Source organism: Phoenix dactylifera, chromosome 9, assembly GCF_009389715.1.
Source record: "Phoenix dactylifera cultivar Barhee BC4 chromosome 9, palm_55x_up_171113_PBpolish2nd_filt_p, whole genome shotgun sequence".
NCBI classification, from domain to species: domain Eukaryota; kingdom Viridiplantae; phylum Streptophyta; class Magnoliopsida; order Arecales; family Arecaceae; genus Phoenix; species Phoenix dactylifera.
This window is the reverse complement of record NC_052400.1, coordinates 11,401,267-11,422,187: the sequence shown is the minus strand read 5'-3', so window position 1 is coordinate 11,422,187 and position 20,921 is coordinate 11,401,267. Positions and strand designations below refer to the sequence as shown.

The following is a 20,921-nucleotide window of genomic DNA, read 5'->3' as shown; positions in this document are numbered from 1 at the left end:
ATATATATATATATATATATATATATATATATATATATATATATATATATATATATATATATATATATATATATATATTATATATATATATATATATATATATATATTATATATATATATATATATATATATATTATATATATATATATATATATATATATATATATATGGATGGATGGATAGAAATCACTAACTAGCTGATTCCAATCTTAAATGCTTAGACAAGAAAATGAGCTCAATTGTGTCTTTATAACGTAGGGACCAGTGCATGGAAATAATTGGACAAAGAAGTGGTTCCACAAACTTGAGGGTGGAGGAGCATTATAAGGACGTCGTGGCATAGCGGAGGAAAGTTGCAAGGGAACCGTCCCACTTGCTCGACAGAAACAGTAGTGATTCCCCCCTGATCGTTGCCCTTCACAAGAAGTTGGAATGGACCACCACTATACATGGTTGGTGCGTTGGAGGTGCACCATGCACGCGGTGCAGAACAAGGAACAAGCCATGGTTTGGTCCATAACCACCATACATTATATGGATGTTGATATGTCCCGATGCCAACTGACAGTGTGGTCGAATTCAGAATAGTTCAGTTCTAATGCATTTTATTCTCGTCCAAGAGGGAGGTTTTTCCTTTTCTTCTTTTTGTTTTTTTTTTTTAAGTTTTCAGAGGCTGGATGAGTAGAAAGGAGTCTGCAGCTAGCCATGCTGCGTTCTATGTTGGGATTGTTTGCTTTCCATTCATTCCAAATGGCAGAGATGTTGTTTGAAAGTTTGTGAGAGATTATGGTACTGGGAGAGGAATAAGGCTCATACAGTGTTTGATAAGAGATGATCAACAGTGTCTTCACAGCTAAAGCGCAATTGGCATGACGAGTTTATTTGAACTTTTTTCTTTTTGCCAGGTTATCAGCCGTTAGTTTCTTCTTGTTGTAGCTGAGCCATCCAAAGAGTTTCATTTTTTCCGGAATTTCTAGAGGGACTTTCCTCTATGAAGAAGGAAGTGATGACAACTTTTTACTGTAAACATGCATGGAAGTTGCACTCCATTTTACAATATCTATTGTCCTCTCTGCATGATATACGACAGTTGCGAAGCAAGGAGGCACTAATTAATGCTTATTGGAATACTGAAGTTTGACAATCAGTTAGATCAGTTGAGGAATTTGGCAATGCTGATTGAGTGTTTAGTTGAGAAGGTGAATAGGTCGGGGAAGCTGAGACATAATGGTTTACCGTTGAGCAATTTTTGGGAAAGTGAACTGCTGAAAGGTCTGGGCAAACCTAATTATTCCTTTTCCAGAAGGATGAGGCTGATTGCACCGTTGACAGGGATGGAGGGAGTGTAAGGTGTCTGTGGTTATTTTGAATCAGCTTCCGCCATGGTATTACTTGTTGTGCAAAGAAGCTCTACCACTACTTTAGGATAAGGACATGGTTCAAGATGGCAAGGTCAATGATTCTTAAGTTAGCACGTCTCCTAATTTTAGGAGACTGATGTGGCCCACTTGATAAGTTTATCCTACATCAAGATAAACCTCGTTTGACTGGTGATTTAAAATCCAATTAAATTAAGAGGTTATTAAAAGTTTATCTTATCTGGTAGTTTCTGTAATGGATGGAAACAATTAGAGATAAACCTTATGGATAACGATACGGGTCTCTAACCTAGCGCCTGTGGATCCATCACCTAAGGCACTCAAGTCAAGATCTGGATCTCTTCTCTCTCGTGAGGTCTCCTCTCTTTTTCTGGTGCGACAACTACGTGCTTGAACAACATGGGCGGAGGACAGTAAAAATATTTTATTTATTTGTTATTCCGCTGCGCATACTCTACCCAACATCTTAAACTTCCAAGATTCTTAGGTCGCCAAACAAGAGACTAATTTGAGAGGTATTCCACTTTGCTGCATTGTTCACAATCCCCACAAAGGAACTTCCGGCAAATGCTGGTGATTTTGTGGATGACCAAGGCCGGAAGAGGGAATATTGATATCCAGTATACCAGAATAGCGTTTAAAAGAGAGATAACAAGGATGAGTCGCCCAGCTAAGGAAAGAACTCTTGGCTTCCATCCTGCGAGTTATTTCTTAATTTCTTCTAAAAAAAGTTCCAACTAGACACGTTCAAGGGTGTATGCTATGGTCGAATACCTAAGTAGTTAATAGGCAGTTGGGCCACTGGGCACCCTTGCATCTTTGTACATCCTTCAGCCTCTTCTAGGGCCATCCCAATATCGATCAAGTGGGATATGTGAAACTTAATTTTGAGACCCGAGAGGAGTTCAAACGAGCATAAGATGAATTTTAGCACATTGATTTGGTCCTTTGAGGCATCGCAAAAGATAAAGAGCGTCGTCTGCACATTGGAAACATTGGACTTGCCTGATGATATCTAGTGGCTCGATGCCTGAGACGATATTTTTCGTTGAAGCTTTGTTGAGAATTCTACCGAGCATGTCGGCTACCAGGTCGAACAATTACGGGTTAAAGGGTTAGAGGGTTAGAGCCATCTACCTGGCTCTCGATTAATGATGAGCCAAGAGCTGGCTAACTACAGTAATGATGAGCCAACATTTCCATTTAGGACCTAAGCCTTTTTTTGTCTAATAGTTTTGTAAGGAAGTTTCAGGGTAGATCAATCTTGCACAAGATCCCTTTGGACTTCATTTTCTTACAGTATGGGATGGCTTCTGTTGTAGTAATCTTGCCAAAAGCTAGTAATATGTCCCTTCATACCGACATGAGCTACAATAATTGGTTATCTAAAAGTCCAGAAAATATTAAAATATTTGCAAACGTGCCAGCATGGTCAACATATAAACCCAAATCTTTGCCTAACTAAATTAGAAATATAACACTTGATGTGGCATCGATTTGTTGGCTTATGATTGCTGCCAACCTAAACAGTTAACTGAGCTATCAACCTGAACAGTCGATCGAGTTGCCAACCTAAGCTGCCGACTGAAATGTTGAACTAGACAGATGACCATAGCAGCCAATTAGAGCATCTGGCCAGACTGACTGGCCAGGCCGACCAACCAGCAATAATGAGCTATGTGTCTCTGATACAATATAATCATCCAGCATCCTAATACACATCTCTAAATAAATTGATACATGGTTTCCAGAATATGATGTTCATTAGTATACAATACATTGCCAGGTGATATATATTCGTCGGTTTTCTGATACATGTTCTAAGTTTTTTTATCTTAGAAAAAAAGAGATTTGGAGGATGAGAAAAGAATTTGATGAAGAGAATAAAAGCCTCGTGGAGGAGAAAGACGGTTTGATGAGGGAAAGGATGGATTAGAGAGGCTCGGCGAGAAAGAGAATAGAGTATATAGGCGAATGGTCAGTCTTCCTACGAAAGCATCTCACGTGATACTCTCTCAGACATGCACCATAGAATTTTTTGTTCCATGCAAACTGTCAATTTGATGTTCTCACTAGCTCCAACGTGGTGGTGGCAGGGAAATCCAAGGAAAAGCCACCAACCCGTGAACGCCACTGATCCCCTCGCGCTCGCCAGCCTGGTTACAAAGCTTGGAGCCGTGTAAAGATACACTTCTCATCGAAGTACTTGATGAACCAATACATAATTAATTTGTCCTTGGTGTGTGTGACCTCCATGGGCCTGGTGACAAAGGAAACATCAGGCTCGGACAGCCATGCCCGGGCAGCTGAAAACGGCCGTGAGAGCTGGCGTGCAGTATTGTTTTTGTTTCTCTCAACCATGCAAAGAATCCGTATTTTTTTATGCCTTGGTGTCTGGATCATTGGATTGTGTTTTGTTTGTTTCTTGGACAAAATTTGATACGAAAGCTTTCTTTATATTAATTAAAGAGTTTTTCTAGATCATAAAAGCACAGACGCAAGATTCCATGATTGCTTAGATTTTCTTCAATTTGAATGCATGGTTTATAATTAATTAATTATGACGGTTTTAGATGGAGTTAGTTATTCTATATATATTAGTGATAGGAATTTAAATCATGGCCATTTCCCAGCAATTCTGCAATGGGACTAGCAAACTGTTCATCAAAATAAAATATTTTTTAATTCAAATCTTTGTACCAGCTATATGAATTTTTTTTTTATTCAATTAACAGGATGCCAGGGCATTATCATTCTATTGTTAAATATTATTTTATCATGATGGCAAATAATATTTATTATGATAATTATTATTTCATTTCAAATAATACTCATGAACTACAGATTTTTGTGGAACAAATGCGTCCTTGCGGACTAAAGGAGAATTACTAACATTTATTAATAGTTTGTCCTGCTAAAATAACTTAAGACCTGTCAACTTATAGCACCGAAAGGAAGGGAGATGGCACTAGAGTATGGACACCCAAGTAAAGATCCACACAAAGACCCAATTGAACCAATTGATTCATTCACCTTATATTTTCGATGCCCTTCTGTGTATAAGAGAACTTGGTCACTTCTTACCATGTCACCTTTGATGATATGCTTTCAATGGCATGCTGTACCTTAGTCAGCTGCTCGTCATCTCAACATGCATCCCTCAAAAGGGTCATGATAGAAGTTGCTCCATTACTGGAAGACTATTGCTTCTACTGATTCCCACTAGAAGCATCCTTGATAGTGGAAGCAAATAGCAGTCATTATTGTCCTAGAATCTCTTTGGAACTTTGCAAGTTTTATCAGCACATACTGAGAATTGTTTATTTGTGAGATCAAAGTGTCTTTTTAAGAATATCAGAGAAGAAAATGATGGAAAGTAGTAGGTCCAGAAAGCGAAAAAAAAAGAGTTAAATTATTGTCATGGAAGAGATAATGCTCCAATATATATATATGCTATACATAGCCAGCATTTCAAACAGTTTGTCGACAGCTCAATCATCTAATCAACTACTTATCCCTATATAAATAAAAGAGAATCATTGAGATCACACAAATTTTCAGGAACCCCCAAGTAGAAAGCACCTTTTGCATCCAATCTGTGTCATTCCTTTGAACAACGTGCTTGAGGTCCACGCGACTTTGGCTTCCTCACCTCTCCTATCTCCTTCGTTAGTCAGCTTCAGGCCGCAGTCTAATAACAGGTGGGCATTCTCTGTGATGGTCCTTCCACTTGTAAGAATCTTCTTCCAAAACTACAGGTACTCCTAGAGATAGAACTGTAAGAGTTCTCCCAAAGACTTCAAGAAGACAAGACATGGGATCCTTAGCGAGCGAGCCTGCCTCTGTGACAAAGCATGGTGTTGAAGAGCCAACTGAATCGTGGGTGCTCAACACTCCAGAGCCCCCTTCTCTTTGGGATGAGCTCACCAGTGTGGTAAGGAAAACAATTGTTCCTCGGCAAAAGAAGTCCTCCTCACTGCTTAAATGCAGCATTTCAGCCCTCTATGGCCTATTTCCGATCCTTCGTTGGGGAAGGAACTATGATTTCAAGTCATTTAAGAGCGACTTGATGGCTGGTTTAACTCTTGCAAGCCTCGGCATTCCGCAGGTTAAAACATGAGCTACATTAATCATCTAGCTGTCCATTTTTAGATATGATGGCATGCTCGCTCCTAAAGCTGTCTCATTGTTTTGCAGAGCATTGGATATGCTAATCTAGCAAAGCTGAGCCCGCAGTATGGCCTCTGTAAGTTGGTTAATATTCTTTTCATGGAGGCTATTTGTATAATTCAGATCTATGCCTGTTCTGTTTCTCATGGAATTCACATTATATCACCATCCACTTTTCAAGTTTTGTTTGCTCAATGCACAATACTATATATCTGAGATGTTCGAGCAAATCAAAGCAACATATAAGTGATTTTCTTTTCTTTGTTCATTAGCATGCTTATAATTATGGTATGTTGCTTGGTGCTAACTACATCAAGTCTCAATGTTTCCGACTAGATACAAGTGTTGTACCACCTCTGATCTATGCTGTAATGGGTTCTTCGAGAGATATAGCGATCGGTCCTGTTGCTGTTGTTTCTCTTCTTCTATCCTCCATGATTCAGAAGGTGGTGGACCCATCGGTCGATCCAAATGCATACAGGAAGCTGGTTTTCACTGCAACTTTTTTTGCTGGCATCTTTCAAGCTTCCTTTGGACTTTTCAGGTGGATATCCTATCTTTGTTAATTATCTTTTGGCGGTCGTGCTAATCCATGCGTGCTACGAATGATAACCCGTTGTGTTATTTGCTCATTCTCAGACTGGGTTTTCTAGTGGACTTTCTTTCACATGCTGCCATTGTTGGCTTCATGGGTGGGGCAGCAATCGTAATAGGATTTCAGCAACTGAAAGGCCTACTTGGGATTAGTCACTTCACAAACAAGACTGATGTGGTCTCAGTCATAAAGGCTGTTTTGGTTGCAGTTAATCAGCCTGTAAGTGATCATGTGCAACCCAAAGTTACTTTCCTTTTCCCCTCTCTTTTGGACAAATATAAAATGGGGAACCCAAAACTCTAACAGGATTTTCTATGTCCAAAACGATGCCATCATGATTACTTTTCATTGTTCTAATTTTTTTGGTAAGGCATGTGGTGTCATAAGGTGATGGTGAAAATAAGTGCATGGTGGAGGAAGCTCGCACTTTTCTGGCCAATAAGAACATATAGTTCTCATCAGTGTGTTCCAGTTAAATTGATGACTATGAAATCATTGCACTTGCCTCAGCAAGTAGGCACCTAGTTCTCTCCTCCATGGGGAGTTCGAATTTGACTCAGAATGGTGGTACTCCTGCCATATTTCTCTTGAGCAAAAAATAATAAAAAGAGCATTGCGCTTGCAAAGTAGATGCATATTTTTGTGCTTTTACTCCTCAAATGATGAAAGTTGATGGGCTTTGCTCGCATTAGAGTTGACAACCATAAACTATGAATTGTCATCTTCCTCATGGTTGATTGATGGAATCAGGTTTTGTGTGTGTGTGTGTGTTTTAATTATTTTCATCTGACAGTGTTTAACTTCAATTCTCTTTGGCTTTTGTTAACAGTGGCACCCAGACAATTTCCTTCTCGGTTGTTCATTCCTTATTTTCATCCTAATCACCAGATTTATAGTAAGTAATGTAGAATTCTCTGTGCCATATGGATTTATCAAATTCAGCTAATAACATCATAATATCCTGTTCTCAGTCGAGGAGGAATAAGAAGCTCTTCTGGCTGGCTGCTGTTGCCCCTCTACTGTCTGTCATTCTGTCAACTCTTATGGTCTTCGTGACAAGAGCAGATAAGCATGGTGTTAAAATTATACAACATGTTGATGGTGGCCTGAATCCAAGCTCAGCTAAACAAATACAGTTCACTGGACCGTATGTTGGGAAGTGCGCGAAGATCGGTCTCATCTGTGCAGTCATTGCTCTCACGGTTTGTTTTCATGAAAATCTGGCAATGATCATCATCTATATTTGCATGCTACGATATCATTAGCAAGACCTGACTGCCATATGCCATATAATTTCAGGAGGCTATCGCTGTTGGACGATCCTTCGCCTCCATGAAGGGCTACCAGCTAGATGGTAACAAGGAAATGCTGGCTATGGGCTTCACGAACGTTGCAGGATCCTTAACCTCCTGCTACGTTGCAACAGGTGAATAGAACATTCAGAGAATTAGTAGTTAAGATCTTTCAGGAAAAACAAGTAGTGAGAGAAACTGCAAGAGAATTTACTCAAATTGCAAGAGGAAATCATAATCTTGAAAATTATTCTGATGTCCTAGAATTTAAAATTAATGAAAAACAGACAGATAAATATGCCAATCTTTTGCATTACATTCATTCCAATCTGTTGAGATCGCCAAAGAGGTCCTGGGTCCTCTAGTTGGCACCCCTGCTCTAGAAGGTGGCATTCCCTCTGTATTTCTTGGAAAACAAAGGTTAAACTTGCATCATCTTCCTTCAACCATTAAGGAAAAAGATGGCAAAGTAAGATTTAAAAAGCCTACCCAAGTTGGTGGCAAAAGACTTCTTGGCTGACTGTACCATTGTATAAATGCAATCTAGAGGTATTACTGAAATTAAAATTGTTGTCTTCAGCTGTTAATAGATGAACTCTATAATAATTTCTGTCAGATCAGATATGAGCATCCTGTAAGAATGAAGTCAGCCGAACAAAATCTGGCTCTTGACATATCTTGAAATTGATGAAACAAGAATAACCTTCTTTTAGCATCTGAAAGTTTTTTTCTCAGTTTTAGATGACTGACTGAGCTGATTCAACTGATTTGTTGAAAATTCACAGGTTCTTTCTCTCGAACAGCTGTAAATGTCAGCGCTGGTTGCAAAACAACAATCTCCAACATTGTCATGGCCATCACAGTTTTTATAGCCTTAGAATTGCTAACAAGGCTGTTGTACTATACCCCCGTTGCGATACTTGCATCAATTATCCTTTCTGCCCTCCCTGGACTTATTGATATAAAGGAAGCATGCAGCATATGGGAAGTTGACAAGATGGACTTCCTTGCTTGCCTCGGAGCATTCCTTGGTGTCTTATTTGGATCGGTGGAGATCGGTCTTTTAATCGCGGTGAGATCATTGGACCTAGACACCCAGTTTAATCCCATGTATCATTTATCCGGTACCTTTACTCAAAGCATCATTAAATATTTCCATGAAGTTGCACAAGTATAAGATCGACATAGGCATCGTCCTAATCTAAATTCTTAGATAGCCCAATTTCTTCTTCTCGTTGGTGGGCTTCTAGCACCATTTTCCTGCTGTGATCCAAAGAACAAAAAAAGTCATCATCGAGGAATCTGTAGCTTTTGAGTTCATTAATTGCTCGACAAGTGTAAACAGAATTTAACTCCATGTCCTATTCAATCATGTAGATTTCCCTGGACAATGAAGACACTGAACCATAGATTGCTCTGATCATGAATTCAGTTTGTGTTGCTTACAAGGCTATAAATTTTGCAGGTGGCTATCTCCTTCTTTAGGATCATTATAAGTTCGATTCGACCTCGTATCGAAATGCTTGGAAGAATTCAAGGGACGGACATCTTCTGCAGTATGAGACAGTATCCAAAAACCACTGAAACACCAGGCATACTGATAATTCACATCGAATCATCCTTCCTTTGTTTCATGAATGCCAATTTCATAAGAGAAAGGTAAGGCAATGTACTGAAAGCAAGATCGAAAATATGATTCATGGGAAGACTATTGCTGGAATTGAGAAAAATAGTCCTTAGAAACAACCTTCAAGGATACTAAATAAAATGGTCAATCTGTTATTACATAATTTTTCAAGCAAATCCTTTCGTTACAGGGTTATGCGGTGGATATTAGACGAACGAGATGATACCGAGAAAGCTGGAAAGAGTCTCCAATCAGCAGTCATCGACATGTCAAGTAAATTCATTAGCTCAAAAACATGACACCCATATGTACATCCTCTCCAAATATAATCACCTACATGATGTATTCCATTGCAGATGTGATGAATATTGACACTTCAGGAATCACAGTGCTTGAAGAAATACACAAGAAGCTAACTTCTGTCAACATACAGGTGAACTACATAATCAACTAAATGATGCATTCGATTGCAGATGTGATGAATATCGACACTGCAGGAATCTTAGCACTTGAAATACACAAGAAGATAACCTCTCTTAATATAGAGGAAAGAAGAAACATGTCCATTTATATCCTATCTGGGAATGCTATAGAACTTTTATTCTGAAATCTGTTTGGTTGCAGCTAGCTATAGCCAATCCTGCTTGGCAAGTAATTCACAAGATGAAGTTGGCCAGGCTTGTGGATAAGATTGGAGGAACATGGATCTTCCTAACTGTAGGTGAAGCTGTGGAAGCATGTTCTGGTGCCAAGAAGGATGACGGCTGTGGCTGTTGATGTTATCTCCTGTCCTGGAACTGATGGGTATGCTACAATAAAGGAAGAGTCGCAATGCCTCAGAGAGGCAGTTCGTATTTATATGAGTTCACTAAAAGAATGTAAAATTTAATATGGAATGAACTGCCTCTGTTATTGGAACAAAAGCAATCACGATCATAATCATAATATTGCGACTACTCTACATATGACTACATTCACTCTTACTGAATCCATATTCTAAAAATCCTTGCACTTTATTCTGAGGCGTCTGATGGATCAATATTTGTTCCTAGGAGATGAATGTGGTTCCTTAGATCTTCCTCTTCGAACCCTGTCCAAAGAGCAGAGGGTTGATCCCTAAATGCTTTAGGCCATTTGGGCACATTTTCTAAATCTGCCAAAAAAAGCCAGCCTCCTTGGTTGCCGGGGCAACAAAAGTGAAAAAACAGAGACGACAAAATATAACATGTTTAAGTGTGACAATGTTGACATATTGGAGTAAACCATAAGCTTCAAGTTTAATTATCAAGGATTACAAATCTTATAATCTTGACAAGTCGTGCGGACATTCAAGGTGATAAAATATCATCAAAAGTCTGACCTTTTTCAATGGAAGATTGATTATAACCTCACTTCATTCACAACAGGGTAGCCTGAGGCAATCTCAACTCCGAAAGAATTATTCCTGTAAGCTTAAACCTCTGGAGAGTGCTGCTACCCTTGATTTTGTCCACTTCGACATTATGCAGGTAAAAGAAAACGGGTGCAGTCTGGATCGCATTGTCAAGTAAATGTACTCAACTATCATAAAGAACTGAGAATAATAGTGCTTGCAAACATGGCATTGCAAAGGTGGTGACTTCTGTCTTGGAAATTATCACACTAATATCCAGTCCTCAGAAATACATTCAACATCCCGATGCTAGCTGATTGTTTCTTCTCCCAAAACAAACAAATCAATAGATTCAAATTACCACATTTCACATCCATGGTGAACAATTCGAGTAATGCATCCGTTATGTGAAACACATCAACACAAACAATTCCTCCTTCCTTCCAGGTGCAATGCAAGACACTTGTTAGTTGTAGACCATATACTTGGGTGTTGCACTGAACTTCTGATAGCCTTTAATGACTTTGTTCACTGCATCAAGAAAGTCTTTCTCTGTAACTGTCTTCCTTCGTGCCCGGATTGCATACATCCCAGCTTCAGTGCACACACTCCTTATGTCCGCACCTAAATGATCAACCATAAAAGTAAATTAGAAGTATAAATAGTATAAAAGATTTGGATGTTTACTATATAGAATAAATACAACAAATCATCTCTATTAAGAAATGAATTAAGCATAAGGCAAACATTTCTTTGTATCAAAAAGTTATAAGGTACCAGAAAAAATAGAAAGAAACAACTCACTGAAAATAATTTACCTGTGGAGTTTGGACAAAGACGAGCAAGGAGCTCAAATCGAATGTCCCTCTCGCAATTCATTGTTCTAGTGTGGATCTTGAATATTTGAGCCCGGCTCTCCAAATCAGGCAGACCAAACTCAACTTTCCGGTCCAATCTTCCAGGACGCAATAGTGCCGGGTCTAAAGTGTCAGGTCTGAAAAATTTTTAGCAAAGCAAGAGATACAATGGTTAGATTTTGCATCAGCTTGCAGTTAAGCTAGAAACTAGAAAGCAGGTCAACATGTAATGAAAGTGCATGCTGTTGTCAAAACAGCTAAAGCAGCAGCTAGAAGACACAGAATAGCACAGTTTGACTCCATGATGCCGCAACTTGAATACATTGTTTTTACAATTTCTTTTTTTTAAAAAAAATCTAACATTCTCTAGGGAATGAACGCAATTAAACCTGAGGTGAATTTTGCTTTTGATATCAAGGACCACCCAGATAATTCCAAAAGTAGAAAACCTGCTATCTAGGTTAAGCAACATTACTCATACCTCAAATTCAATTAATTGTGAATAGTTGATGATGGCTTAATGCAAATATATTTGGTTCAGACACTTGAATAATCAATCTCTGAATGCTCGAAAATTTGACAAAGTATATCAAATCTGTTAGAGAGAATGATTATAACACAACACGGGTCTAAACAAACTCTAGAAAAAAGGAAAAAAGATCTTCATATAGATGATTTGAGAATGTCAGATTATGGAAATAAGCAAAAAGCCAGTTGAGAGTCATGTCTTCTTCAAGCTTAAATCAGATTCTTTAGTGTGATGGTAATCCCCAAGAAAAAATAACAAGTAAAAAAGGAAGTACCCTATCAAAAAGAGATAAATGGAAGCCCATGCTAAAAGGTGATACAAATATTCCCACGGTACTCATTGCCAGATACAGTTGGATACAGGGGAAGTCTTCAGAAAGAAACAGAGATCCTGAGTATAATGCTAATCTTGGATGACAAACAAAAGCAACTGACACGCAGAATGAGATGACATACCTATTGGTTGCCATTAGCACTTTGATATTTCCTCGAGCATCAAATCCATCAAGCTGATTGACAATTTCAAGCATAGTTCGCTGAACTTCATTGTCACCCCCAACACCATCATCAAAACGAGCGCCACCAATAGCATCAACTTCATCAAAAAAGACAATGCATGCCTTTTTTGAGCGGGCCATCTACAAGTACACGGTTTTAGACATTTATCAGAAAAATGTTAGAAGATTGAAAGGCATATCTCAAGACCATTTTCCCATTGAGAAAACTTGCTATTGCATTTCTGGAAGTTCAACAACCTGAAAAAGTTCACGGACCATCCGAGCCCCTTCTCCAACATATTTTTGAACAAGCTCACTTCCAATGACACGAATAAAGCAGGCATCAGTTCTGTTGGCAACAGCTCTAGCTAGGAGTGTTTTACCAGTACCGGGGGGACCATAACAAAGGACCCCTTTAGGAGGATCAATACCAAGTTTAACAAATTTCTCTGGATGAAGCATAGGAAGTTCCACAACCTAAAGAAGTATCAAACACACACGCAAAAAAAATAAGCATCTTGGAGTCAGTAAACACAGAATAGACATGAGAAACTTGCACAGACATTTCACATCTAGGCAAGTTTTACCGAGGATCAATTCATATTCTAAGGAATACCAAAACCATGGGTGTTAATGAATTCAACATAAGGGAAAAAATATAGTACCTCTCTCATCTTTTCGATCTGCTCCTTACAACCGCCAACATCATTATACGTGACATCAGGTTTCTCTTCTACCGTCATCATGGTAACGCTTGGATCAATTTTCGGGGGCAAAGGAATCTGAATTTGGTACTTATTTCTATCAACTCTGAAGAAAAAGAAATTTTAGCAAAACAGGATAATTTTAGATCAAGAAGAGAGGAATCATAAACCTAGTAATTGCACATGTATGAATAGTATAATAATTTAGAGCACAAGAAACTTCTTTGAATATTATCTACCTATGACTCGTCAAAGTCACAAACGATAAATACATATAATACAATTAAAAACAAATGTCTATGATGGTCCATGTTGTGTTCTGATCTTATTTTTGTTGTCCGAGTCCAAAAGAAGAAGAAGACGAAGAAGAAGATTATGACAAAGAAGATAGAAGAAGAAGAGGATGTGCTCTAAAACGGGATGATAGTACAATTGGACTCTATGGCGAGAGCAAACAAGCAAATCTGTGCTCAAAATACTTATACTGCAGGGTACAGCTACTATCATTTTTGCTATAAATAGTACAATTATATAGTTGTGTTAGATATCTAAATCGAAGATCAGAGGAAACATAAAACTAGGTCTTTAGTTGATCAGACGTACTTTATACAGTAAATACATTTTAGGGTACTGAAAGATCAGATTAGAAGCTGCTGGGAATTCAATCCTAAGATAAGAGATTGTGAAAGGCTTACTCTTTTAAAAATCCATATCAAAACCCAAGTGTTGATTCTGAAAAAAAACAAAATCTTGTCCCTGAACAAAAAACTTCCAGCCCTATCATCTTCTTATGTCTTTAAAGATCATACTTGAATGTCTTTATAGCACTGGAGGAGCTTGCCAGAGGTAACTTATTGCATCTATAATAGATGGGAACTGTACTGGTCATTATTTCATCAAACATGAAGCAGCACAAGCTCTTTGGATCACTTTCTGCATTTCTTCTAAATGTTTAAGTCTGAATATGTCCCAAGCATCCAGAGTAATTGGTCCCAGCACATAACAAAGAATCCAATGACCACAACATCCAAATGATCAACTTCATTCTAAGTTATTCGTGCATCATATCTCAACCTTCTTAACCTTATTACAATCCCAAGTGGTCCATAGAGTTCCAAGTGCTATTTGGCCCAAAATATCGAAAGATTTGTTCTATTATCCAAAAAATATCTCAATGGTGTTAAATCCAAGCCTTCAACTTTAAAAGAATCCAACCCAACTTTTTATCATGATAATATATCAAACTTCCCTTAGAATAGACATCCCCACCATTTATCTTATTATATTAAAAAAAAAATTGAAAATCTGCATGAATGATCAACCATCACACATAAGAAAAAAAAAAGCAAATGATTAAACTAGTTAGACGGTAATAACCTGTGAAATGTTTTGGCTTCTTTTCTATTATCCATTATGCATGATTTGCTGAAATATTTAATTTTGCTTTTAGTTACTTGATATTAGTACCTTATGTATAATCTTCGGATTTCTTCTAAATAGCATGTTCTATTATTACTTCGTTCCTTTTCTTTCTTTTAATATGATTTACCTTGCCCTGTCACAATAACAGGTCTCCAGATCTACATAATCGACTTCATGCAATCACCTCTTCCTATCTATTACCTAATCCTTCAAATGAGAATTCCATTGAGCAAATGGCTGCTACAAATTTTTCTTTTTCTTAATTTATTAATAGCTTTCCTTTTAGGAGCAAAATCCCTATATGCAGCTCCCACTAGTTCCATTCCAAGGGATCAAGACTCAGCATCTAGAACTAGAGAATTGATAGTGACCTTTATTTTCTAATTCACTATGACATGTGAACCTACATCCCATCACAGCATGTTGAACCAGCTTGAGGCTTGCATGCCCGTGAAAGAGTGAGGTTAAGTATTTTCTACCGAATTATAAAACTAAAAAAAGTCAAACAGTAAACTTTATTTACAGATAAACTACTAAGATGAATATTCCAAACTGAATGTTGTGTCCATATTGGATATGTATCAGATATCGATACTTGTTGGATGCTTCCAGGACACATATTGGTGCTTATTTAATTATTTTTATTTTTAAACTTAGAAAAAAAATGCTTTAGATACTTCTTGGATACATCTGAGATACTTCCCAGTTCCTCCAGGGATGATAGGAACGCCTTTTATTTTCTGCTTTCCTTTCTTAGAATGTTGACCTTTAATGACGAATGGCTAGTTTTGGAATTTGTGATGCTAACATTATTATAGAGTATGAATCGTGATCTATGAATTTGAATAATGGCTAGCTCGAGTTTGTAAATTTTGATGCTATCATACAGAGTGTGTAATATGTTATTTTGATAATCCATATGCTTTCTAGATGCCTTTTTTCACATTGTAAAGGATATATTTATTCATTGTTCTATCCTAAGCCTATAGTATTCTAATTTTTCAAGACTTGATCTACTAGTTTTCTGTACTATGTTGTATTTATATCCAATATCCTTATCAATGTCTCATAGCATATAAATAAAATGATAGGCAATGTTACTCTGTAACTCAATTAAAACAAGCAAGAAATAGATTCAGTACACAGCTTTCAGTCAAACATTAAAAAGTTCACTTGGGCGGGGAGGAACCCTAGCCTCACCCCACACGCATGCCTTCTTCAATATCAGTTGGTGAGACTTTATCACCCAAGCCAACCACAAACTGCACGTGGCAAAATAAAAAAATAAATCAGTCTACCAAACTGTGGTTCTTTAAAATAAACCAGTCCAATAAAACATTACATTTATAATCGGAGAATATACCTTGGCTATTTGCTTTACATTTATCACATATTTAGCATCTTCAGTGTTCGGATTAATAATCTTTGTACACCTTGCAACCTTACAGAGAAAAAAAAATATGCCTAAGATTTTGCAAATACACAAACATCAATCTACAAATTATTCTTTCACATCAATATACATAACATACACATGCAAAAAATATGTCTTCAATGGTATATAAAAATAAAAAATAGAGTAAATGTACCTGAAGAGGTTGCTCTTCTTGCATCATTTGCTTGTCAGAAACTAAATCCCATTGGCTGGGTGCAGCTAAACCAGTGTCAGACTCTTTGATTCCTGTTTTTGATTGGACAAAATGAGTCTTACAGTTAGAGGCTCAACAACAAGTCCTACCGCAAACAACAATAAAAACCACATTCCAGTTATACTCCCACAATCCATTCACCTTGCACCAAGTCTGTTACAGGTATCTTCATATAACACTCCATTTTTTTCAACAATAATTAATCTAAATAATGGAAACATCACTCCATGAGTCATGGCCCTTAATCCTGACATAGGCCACACTTACCTTTGCAGTCATGAACAATCATTGTGCATTGTCCATATCAAATGTTAAAGATAAAAGTAGTTCTCCAAAATTTGACCTGATGTTTGATCGAAATACTAGAACCAAATGCAAAATTTGATGTCAGGTAGGCTGAGACTGCTGGGCTATCTACCTCTATTACCACCCTTAAGTCAATAGCATCGACAAGGCATTTTCAAGAAAAATGAAGCACTTTATTATTTCATTATTTAAATGTTGCATTGGGTTGTTTTCTCAATTCCTCTCATAGTTTTAAATTGAATCTTTTTTTATTTATTAGGTTCTATGCTTAAATAGTTGCATTTCATGTACTCCAGATTTTCTAAATATGTTCAAGTTATTCTAAATTTTACCCTAAATTTACATTCCATAACAGGTACTCAGATTCTGTCCAGCTAATTTTATATTTCTTCTAGGGCTTTTACATAGTTCTCCTTCTAGGCTCAACTTAATATTGTAGTTTATGTTTATTATATATTTCAAAATCTTTGTTTGAGTATTACTTCAAGCTTTCTACTATACAAATTTTTAGGGCATTTTCAAAATATCATCAACTTTAACTAAGAAAAGATTTATATTTTCATGGTTAATGGTAAGATATTTGAAGGTCAAAGTGGTGTAATTTATGTTCCACAATATAGATACGGAAAATGATCTGATGACATGTACTTCACAAATCATGTTATCCGTATCGTAAATTGAAATAAGCACCATTAGCACTCCACTAGGGGTGAAGAGCCATATGCTTACAGGACCCTCAGTAGTTAGAGTTTCCAATTATTGAGGCAGGCGATTCCTAAAGTATTTACAAAATAATGTGTGGTTGAAACATCCGTCTGTTGAATGTGAATAATAATTTGATCTTTATATTTTATAAAACCTACATGCTATAAAAGTTAAGAAATATATTTTCTGTAAATTGCATCATATTTGATGTTATCTTTAAATATATTAAACTTTTCTTCATTTGATAGTTATGAATTTTTATTCATCACATACTTCTCAGTTTCCATTTAACTTGTTCTATTTTTTTGGATTTTAAGCATTTATAAGATTATATTAGTATTCTTATTTACCTATTATATTGCCTTCAATTTTTTATCATAAATATAGTACATTTAACCCAAAAAGGAGATATTTATGTATTTATTTTGATCAAAGGGCTAGAAAATATTCAGAGGGATCAGATAGAAACCAAACCAGTTGAGGTTGAGGTGCCAAATAGGATCGTGTGTTTAGATCTAAGTGAGGTGACCAATTACAAAGGTGGGTAGAACTGATTAGGCATATCGCTTAAGCAGCAGATCTAGTATTTTCCTAGTTTTTCTCATGTTATGAATAACAAAATAGCAAAATTTTAATATCAAATTATTCAAAATTCCACTGAGGGTAAGAAATGGCTCGGAAGTTCCAACTCATGCTTTCTAGATAGTACTGATATAGAATTTTCAATGGGTTATTTTTCATCTTTTCTTATTTTACTTTAAATTTTGAGTGAGGTCTTTCACTTGTTTTAATTGTTTGCTTGAATTAGATTTCCCTAGTCCTGAAAAGTTTACAAAGCTTTAAGCGACGTCATCAAAGAAACCATCTTGAGACCAAATATTTATCATGTACATCTTAAACACATAAGATCATGTGTTTAATAGTGTTTGCGAGCTTTTATGTAAAAGAAGAGGAGGATGCCTTTATCGAAAGCTTCCGTCATACATCTTATTGTTCTACTACCTCTCCTTACTATCATTATCCTTTTGACCTTCCCTTGCTTTTATTTGTTCCCCTTCATGTTTCATGGGGATCAACTGAGATAAAGACCTCTATAAATGTTCACTTGCTGCAGAGGAAGGAAAAGGAGAAGGGCTGCAGAAGAAAATTTGCAATCAAAATTGCCTGTCAGCGGTCAATTGAAAGCTGATTGGCCAAAAATAAGACCTCATCAAAGGGGAGAAGCTCTGGAACCTTTTCCTTCAGGAATATCTCAAATCTAGTCATCTATTGGGACCAAGAAGAGACCAGAGCGACCTTTCACAAGCCCTATGTCCTGCTTTCATATTTTGTATGAAATTATGCGATAAGAATCACACTGCCTAGTGCTCCCAGCTATATGATATCAGTCTTACAAATAAAGACAATTAGACAAATAATCAGACTGGTAGCAACTACGCAAGATTGCTAGGGAGATTTATACCCTGATGTAATAAGACAATTAGCACCTTGAGAACATAGCTTCGGACATAATAGGGTTTCTCATGTCTTCTTCTACCAAAAGGAATCGTCACATTCTTGGAAAATGAGGAGCGACCATACAGTTTTTAACAAATATTACAATTCAGCAACACTATACCAGTCTTACAAATAAAGCATCCAATCTAGAGCACCTACATTCTATTGAAGTAACATAGATAGTTTTGACTATTGAAAAGGTTAGTTCAATATGTAATTTCCTATTATTACCAATGAAAGAGCATTGATCATTTTCTGTTAAAAATTTCCTCCAGTATGCTACGAAGCTTATGATCTCATAAATACACAAAAAAAATCTATAAGAGAAGAAACAAAAGCATGCTATGAAATAAATATAACCAACACCTACCACATAGATCATTGACCTTCTTGGCCATCTCCTTAATTTCCTTCTCTACTTTCTTAATGCTCGCGGAGTAAGGCCCCAGACCCTGTCATCAAGTAATTTCAAGATTACTGTGTTTTTAAATGGGATTAAAAATTAATGTAACGACAACTCAAATGATGATAACCTATTAACAACAAGCAGATATACATAAACAGGAATAACCTATTATGCACACAAAAAAAAGGAAGAAAAAAAAAAGATTATAAAAACACATGATGGAATGAAATCCTCAACTACAAGATCAAACTGAGGAAGAACTCTATCCAGTTTAAACTTCGAGAAAGAAGATGAACTCATTAGGCCATGGAAGGACAGCATTGGAAGCCTACAAATTTGAGCCGCACTAACCTAGAGAAGTGAAGAATTCAGTAGAAAAAGGCAGTATAACCAAAAACTGAGAAAAAGATAACAGAAAACTATACATAACGAACACATTTTTGAACCTTTTTATAGAAAATCCAACAAAATATTAGATTTTTAACTCGCAGAGCAAAAATCAGATAATCACCGCTGAACACCTACAAATTGAACCGAAACAAACCCTAGAACAATGAAGATTTCAGAAGCAAAAGGCAGTGTAACCGAGAAATAGCAGAAAATTATACCTAACAAACAAACATTCAATCTTTTTGCATAAAAATAATCAAATCAGTCGATTTCTAACTCAGGGCGGAAGAAAATCGGAGAAACAACACCAGTAGTAGAAACATCCGACACAAATCAATAGAGCAACATAAATATAGGGTTCAAAACAGAGAACCAGCAAGTGCTAGAAGATGAAATGCACCGAATGAAAAAGGAAATCCTGGATCGAAGCGGATCCAAAAACGATGGTTAGAGAGAAAGAGAGATAGGGGCTTACATAGGTCTTGAGGAGGGCGATATCGTCCTCATCGAGGGGGCGAGGGTTCTTCTCGTTCGCATCCTCTTCGGGCTCTGGAGCCATGGCGGGCGCGGGCGGCGGCAGCGGCGATGGCGAGTCCTCTCGCGCTCGGTGAAACTCCTTTTGTAGGTCTCTCCTCCACTGCTCCTCCCCTTTCTTTCCTACCCCACGCCTTAAAGCTCATCGGCTGAGAATTTAGGGTTCGGCTTTTGAGTTCGCATTCAACATGACTATAATTAATTTATGGTTTTTTTAATAAATATCTTTCTTAAAATTTAAATTTATATAAATATTTTTTTAAAATTTATATTTATCCCTATACTCTCATAAAATACTATTTTTATATGTCCATAATATAACAATTTTTCTAATATTATTAATAAAAATCATATTTATTTTAATTCAAAATAAATATAAAAGTTTAAATTTATTTTTTTATCCTCCATCGCGATCGCATTATAAATGTTTTTTTTTTGCATATTTACCCATTAAAGATATTTTAGTCATTTTAATTTGAAACCGTACGTTAGACGGCATGGATATATATACAAAAATAAAAAATAAAAAAAAAGCAAAATAAGTATTTCATGAGGGTATATATGTAAATATTAATTTTGAAAGAATATTTATGTAAAATTCGATATTTAGAATGGTATTTATGTAAAAAAAATTCTATTTTTTTTTTGTTACTAACATATTTTAAATATTTCTGTTTCACCATGAGATAACTTTATTTTGATAAAGCATGTTTTTTTTTTATAACCAACATTTCTGATTGGGATATTATTTGCTTTTTCATTTTTTTCCAACCACCTTTGTAGAATTCGGTGCATAATAGGTATATATTATAATTATTAGGGCTGAAAAACAGATATAAAATATTAATATATATCCATATCTTTTAATGGACGGTTACAAATATAGATATTAAATAGATTATGAAAATTAGCATGTTCATATTTGTTTCAAATGGTACAAATAAGAATCAAATATTAACCATACCTATAATATATTTCTCTAGAATTAGTC

General features: G+C 36.4%; 2 protein-coding genes across 2 annotated transcripts; one reads left to right on the top strand and one right to left on the bottom strand.

The window, feature by feature from the left end:
- The first annotated feature begins 4,925 nt into the window (after positions 1-4,925).
- LOC103700801 (low affinity sulfate transporter 3-like) lies at positions 4,926-10,046 on the top strand. The gene is made up of 12 exons (XM_008782663.4): positions 4,926-5,487; positions 5,577-5,625; positions 5,886-6,093; positions 6,189-6,363; positions 6,974-7,039; positions 7,116-7,346; positions 7,444-7,570; positions 8,222-8,508; positions 8,902-9,095; positions 9,254-9,336; positions 9,420-9,496; positions 9,688-10,046. The coding sequence occupies exons 1-12, from the start codon at positions 5,194-5,196 to the stop codon at positions 9,838-9,840; spliced, it is 1,944 nt and encodes a 647-aa protein (XP_008780885.1). The 5' UTR covers positions 4,926-5,193; the 3' UTR covers positions 9,841-10,046.
- A 583-nt stretch (positions 10,047-10,629) lies between these two features.
- Positions 10,630-20,098, bottom strand: LOC103700800 (26S proteasome regulatory subunit 7A). Its single transcript, XM_008782662.4, has 10 exons — positions 19,872-20,098; positions 18,971-19,052; positions 16,033-16,124; positions 15,807-15,884; positions 15,644-15,705; positions 12,983-13,127; positions 12,576-12,794; positions 12,277-12,458; positions 11,254-11,429; positions 10,630-11,059 (listed from the first exon to the last, which is right to left on the bottom strand). Exons 1-10 carry the CDS (start codon positions 19,953-19,955, stop codon positions 10,902-10,904), a joined length of 1,278 nt encoding a protein of 425 aa, XP_008780884.1. The 5' UTR covers positions 19,956-20,098; the 3' UTR covers positions 10,630-10,901.
- Positions 20,099-20,921: the final 823 nt, after the last annotated feature.

What these genes read in the sequence shown, in the direction of transcription:
- LOC103700801 (XM_008782663.4), top strand. Translation starts at nt 5,194, where the DNA reads ATGGGATCCTTAGCGAGCGAGCCTGCCTCTGTGACAAAGCATGGTGTT. An exon ending in GCTTCCTTTGGACTTTTCAG is followed by an intron (nt 6,094 to 6,188) that starts GTGGATATCCTA and finishes GCTCATTCTCAG; the next exon opens with ACTGGGTTTTCTAGTGGACT. An exon ending in GCCAATTTCATAAGAGAAAG is followed by an intron (nt 9,096 to 9,253) that starts GTAAGGCAATGT and finishes CTTTCGTTACAG; the next exon opens with GGTTATGCGGTGGATATTAG.
- LOC103700800 (XM_008782662.4), bottom strand. Translation starts at nt 19,955, where the DNA reads ATGGCTCCAGAGCCCGAAGAGGATGCGAACGAGAAGAACCCTCGCCCC. An exon ending in AAGAAGAGCAACCTCTTCAG is followed by an intron (nt 15,885 to 16,032) that starts GTACATTTACTC and finishes TTTCTCTGTAAG; the next exon opens with GTTGCAAGGTGTACAAAGAT. An exon ending in GTGCTAATGGCAACCAATAG is followed by an intron (nt 11,430 to 12,276) that starts GTATGTCATCTC and finishes AAAATTTTTCAG; the next exon opens with ACCTGACACTTTAGACCCGG.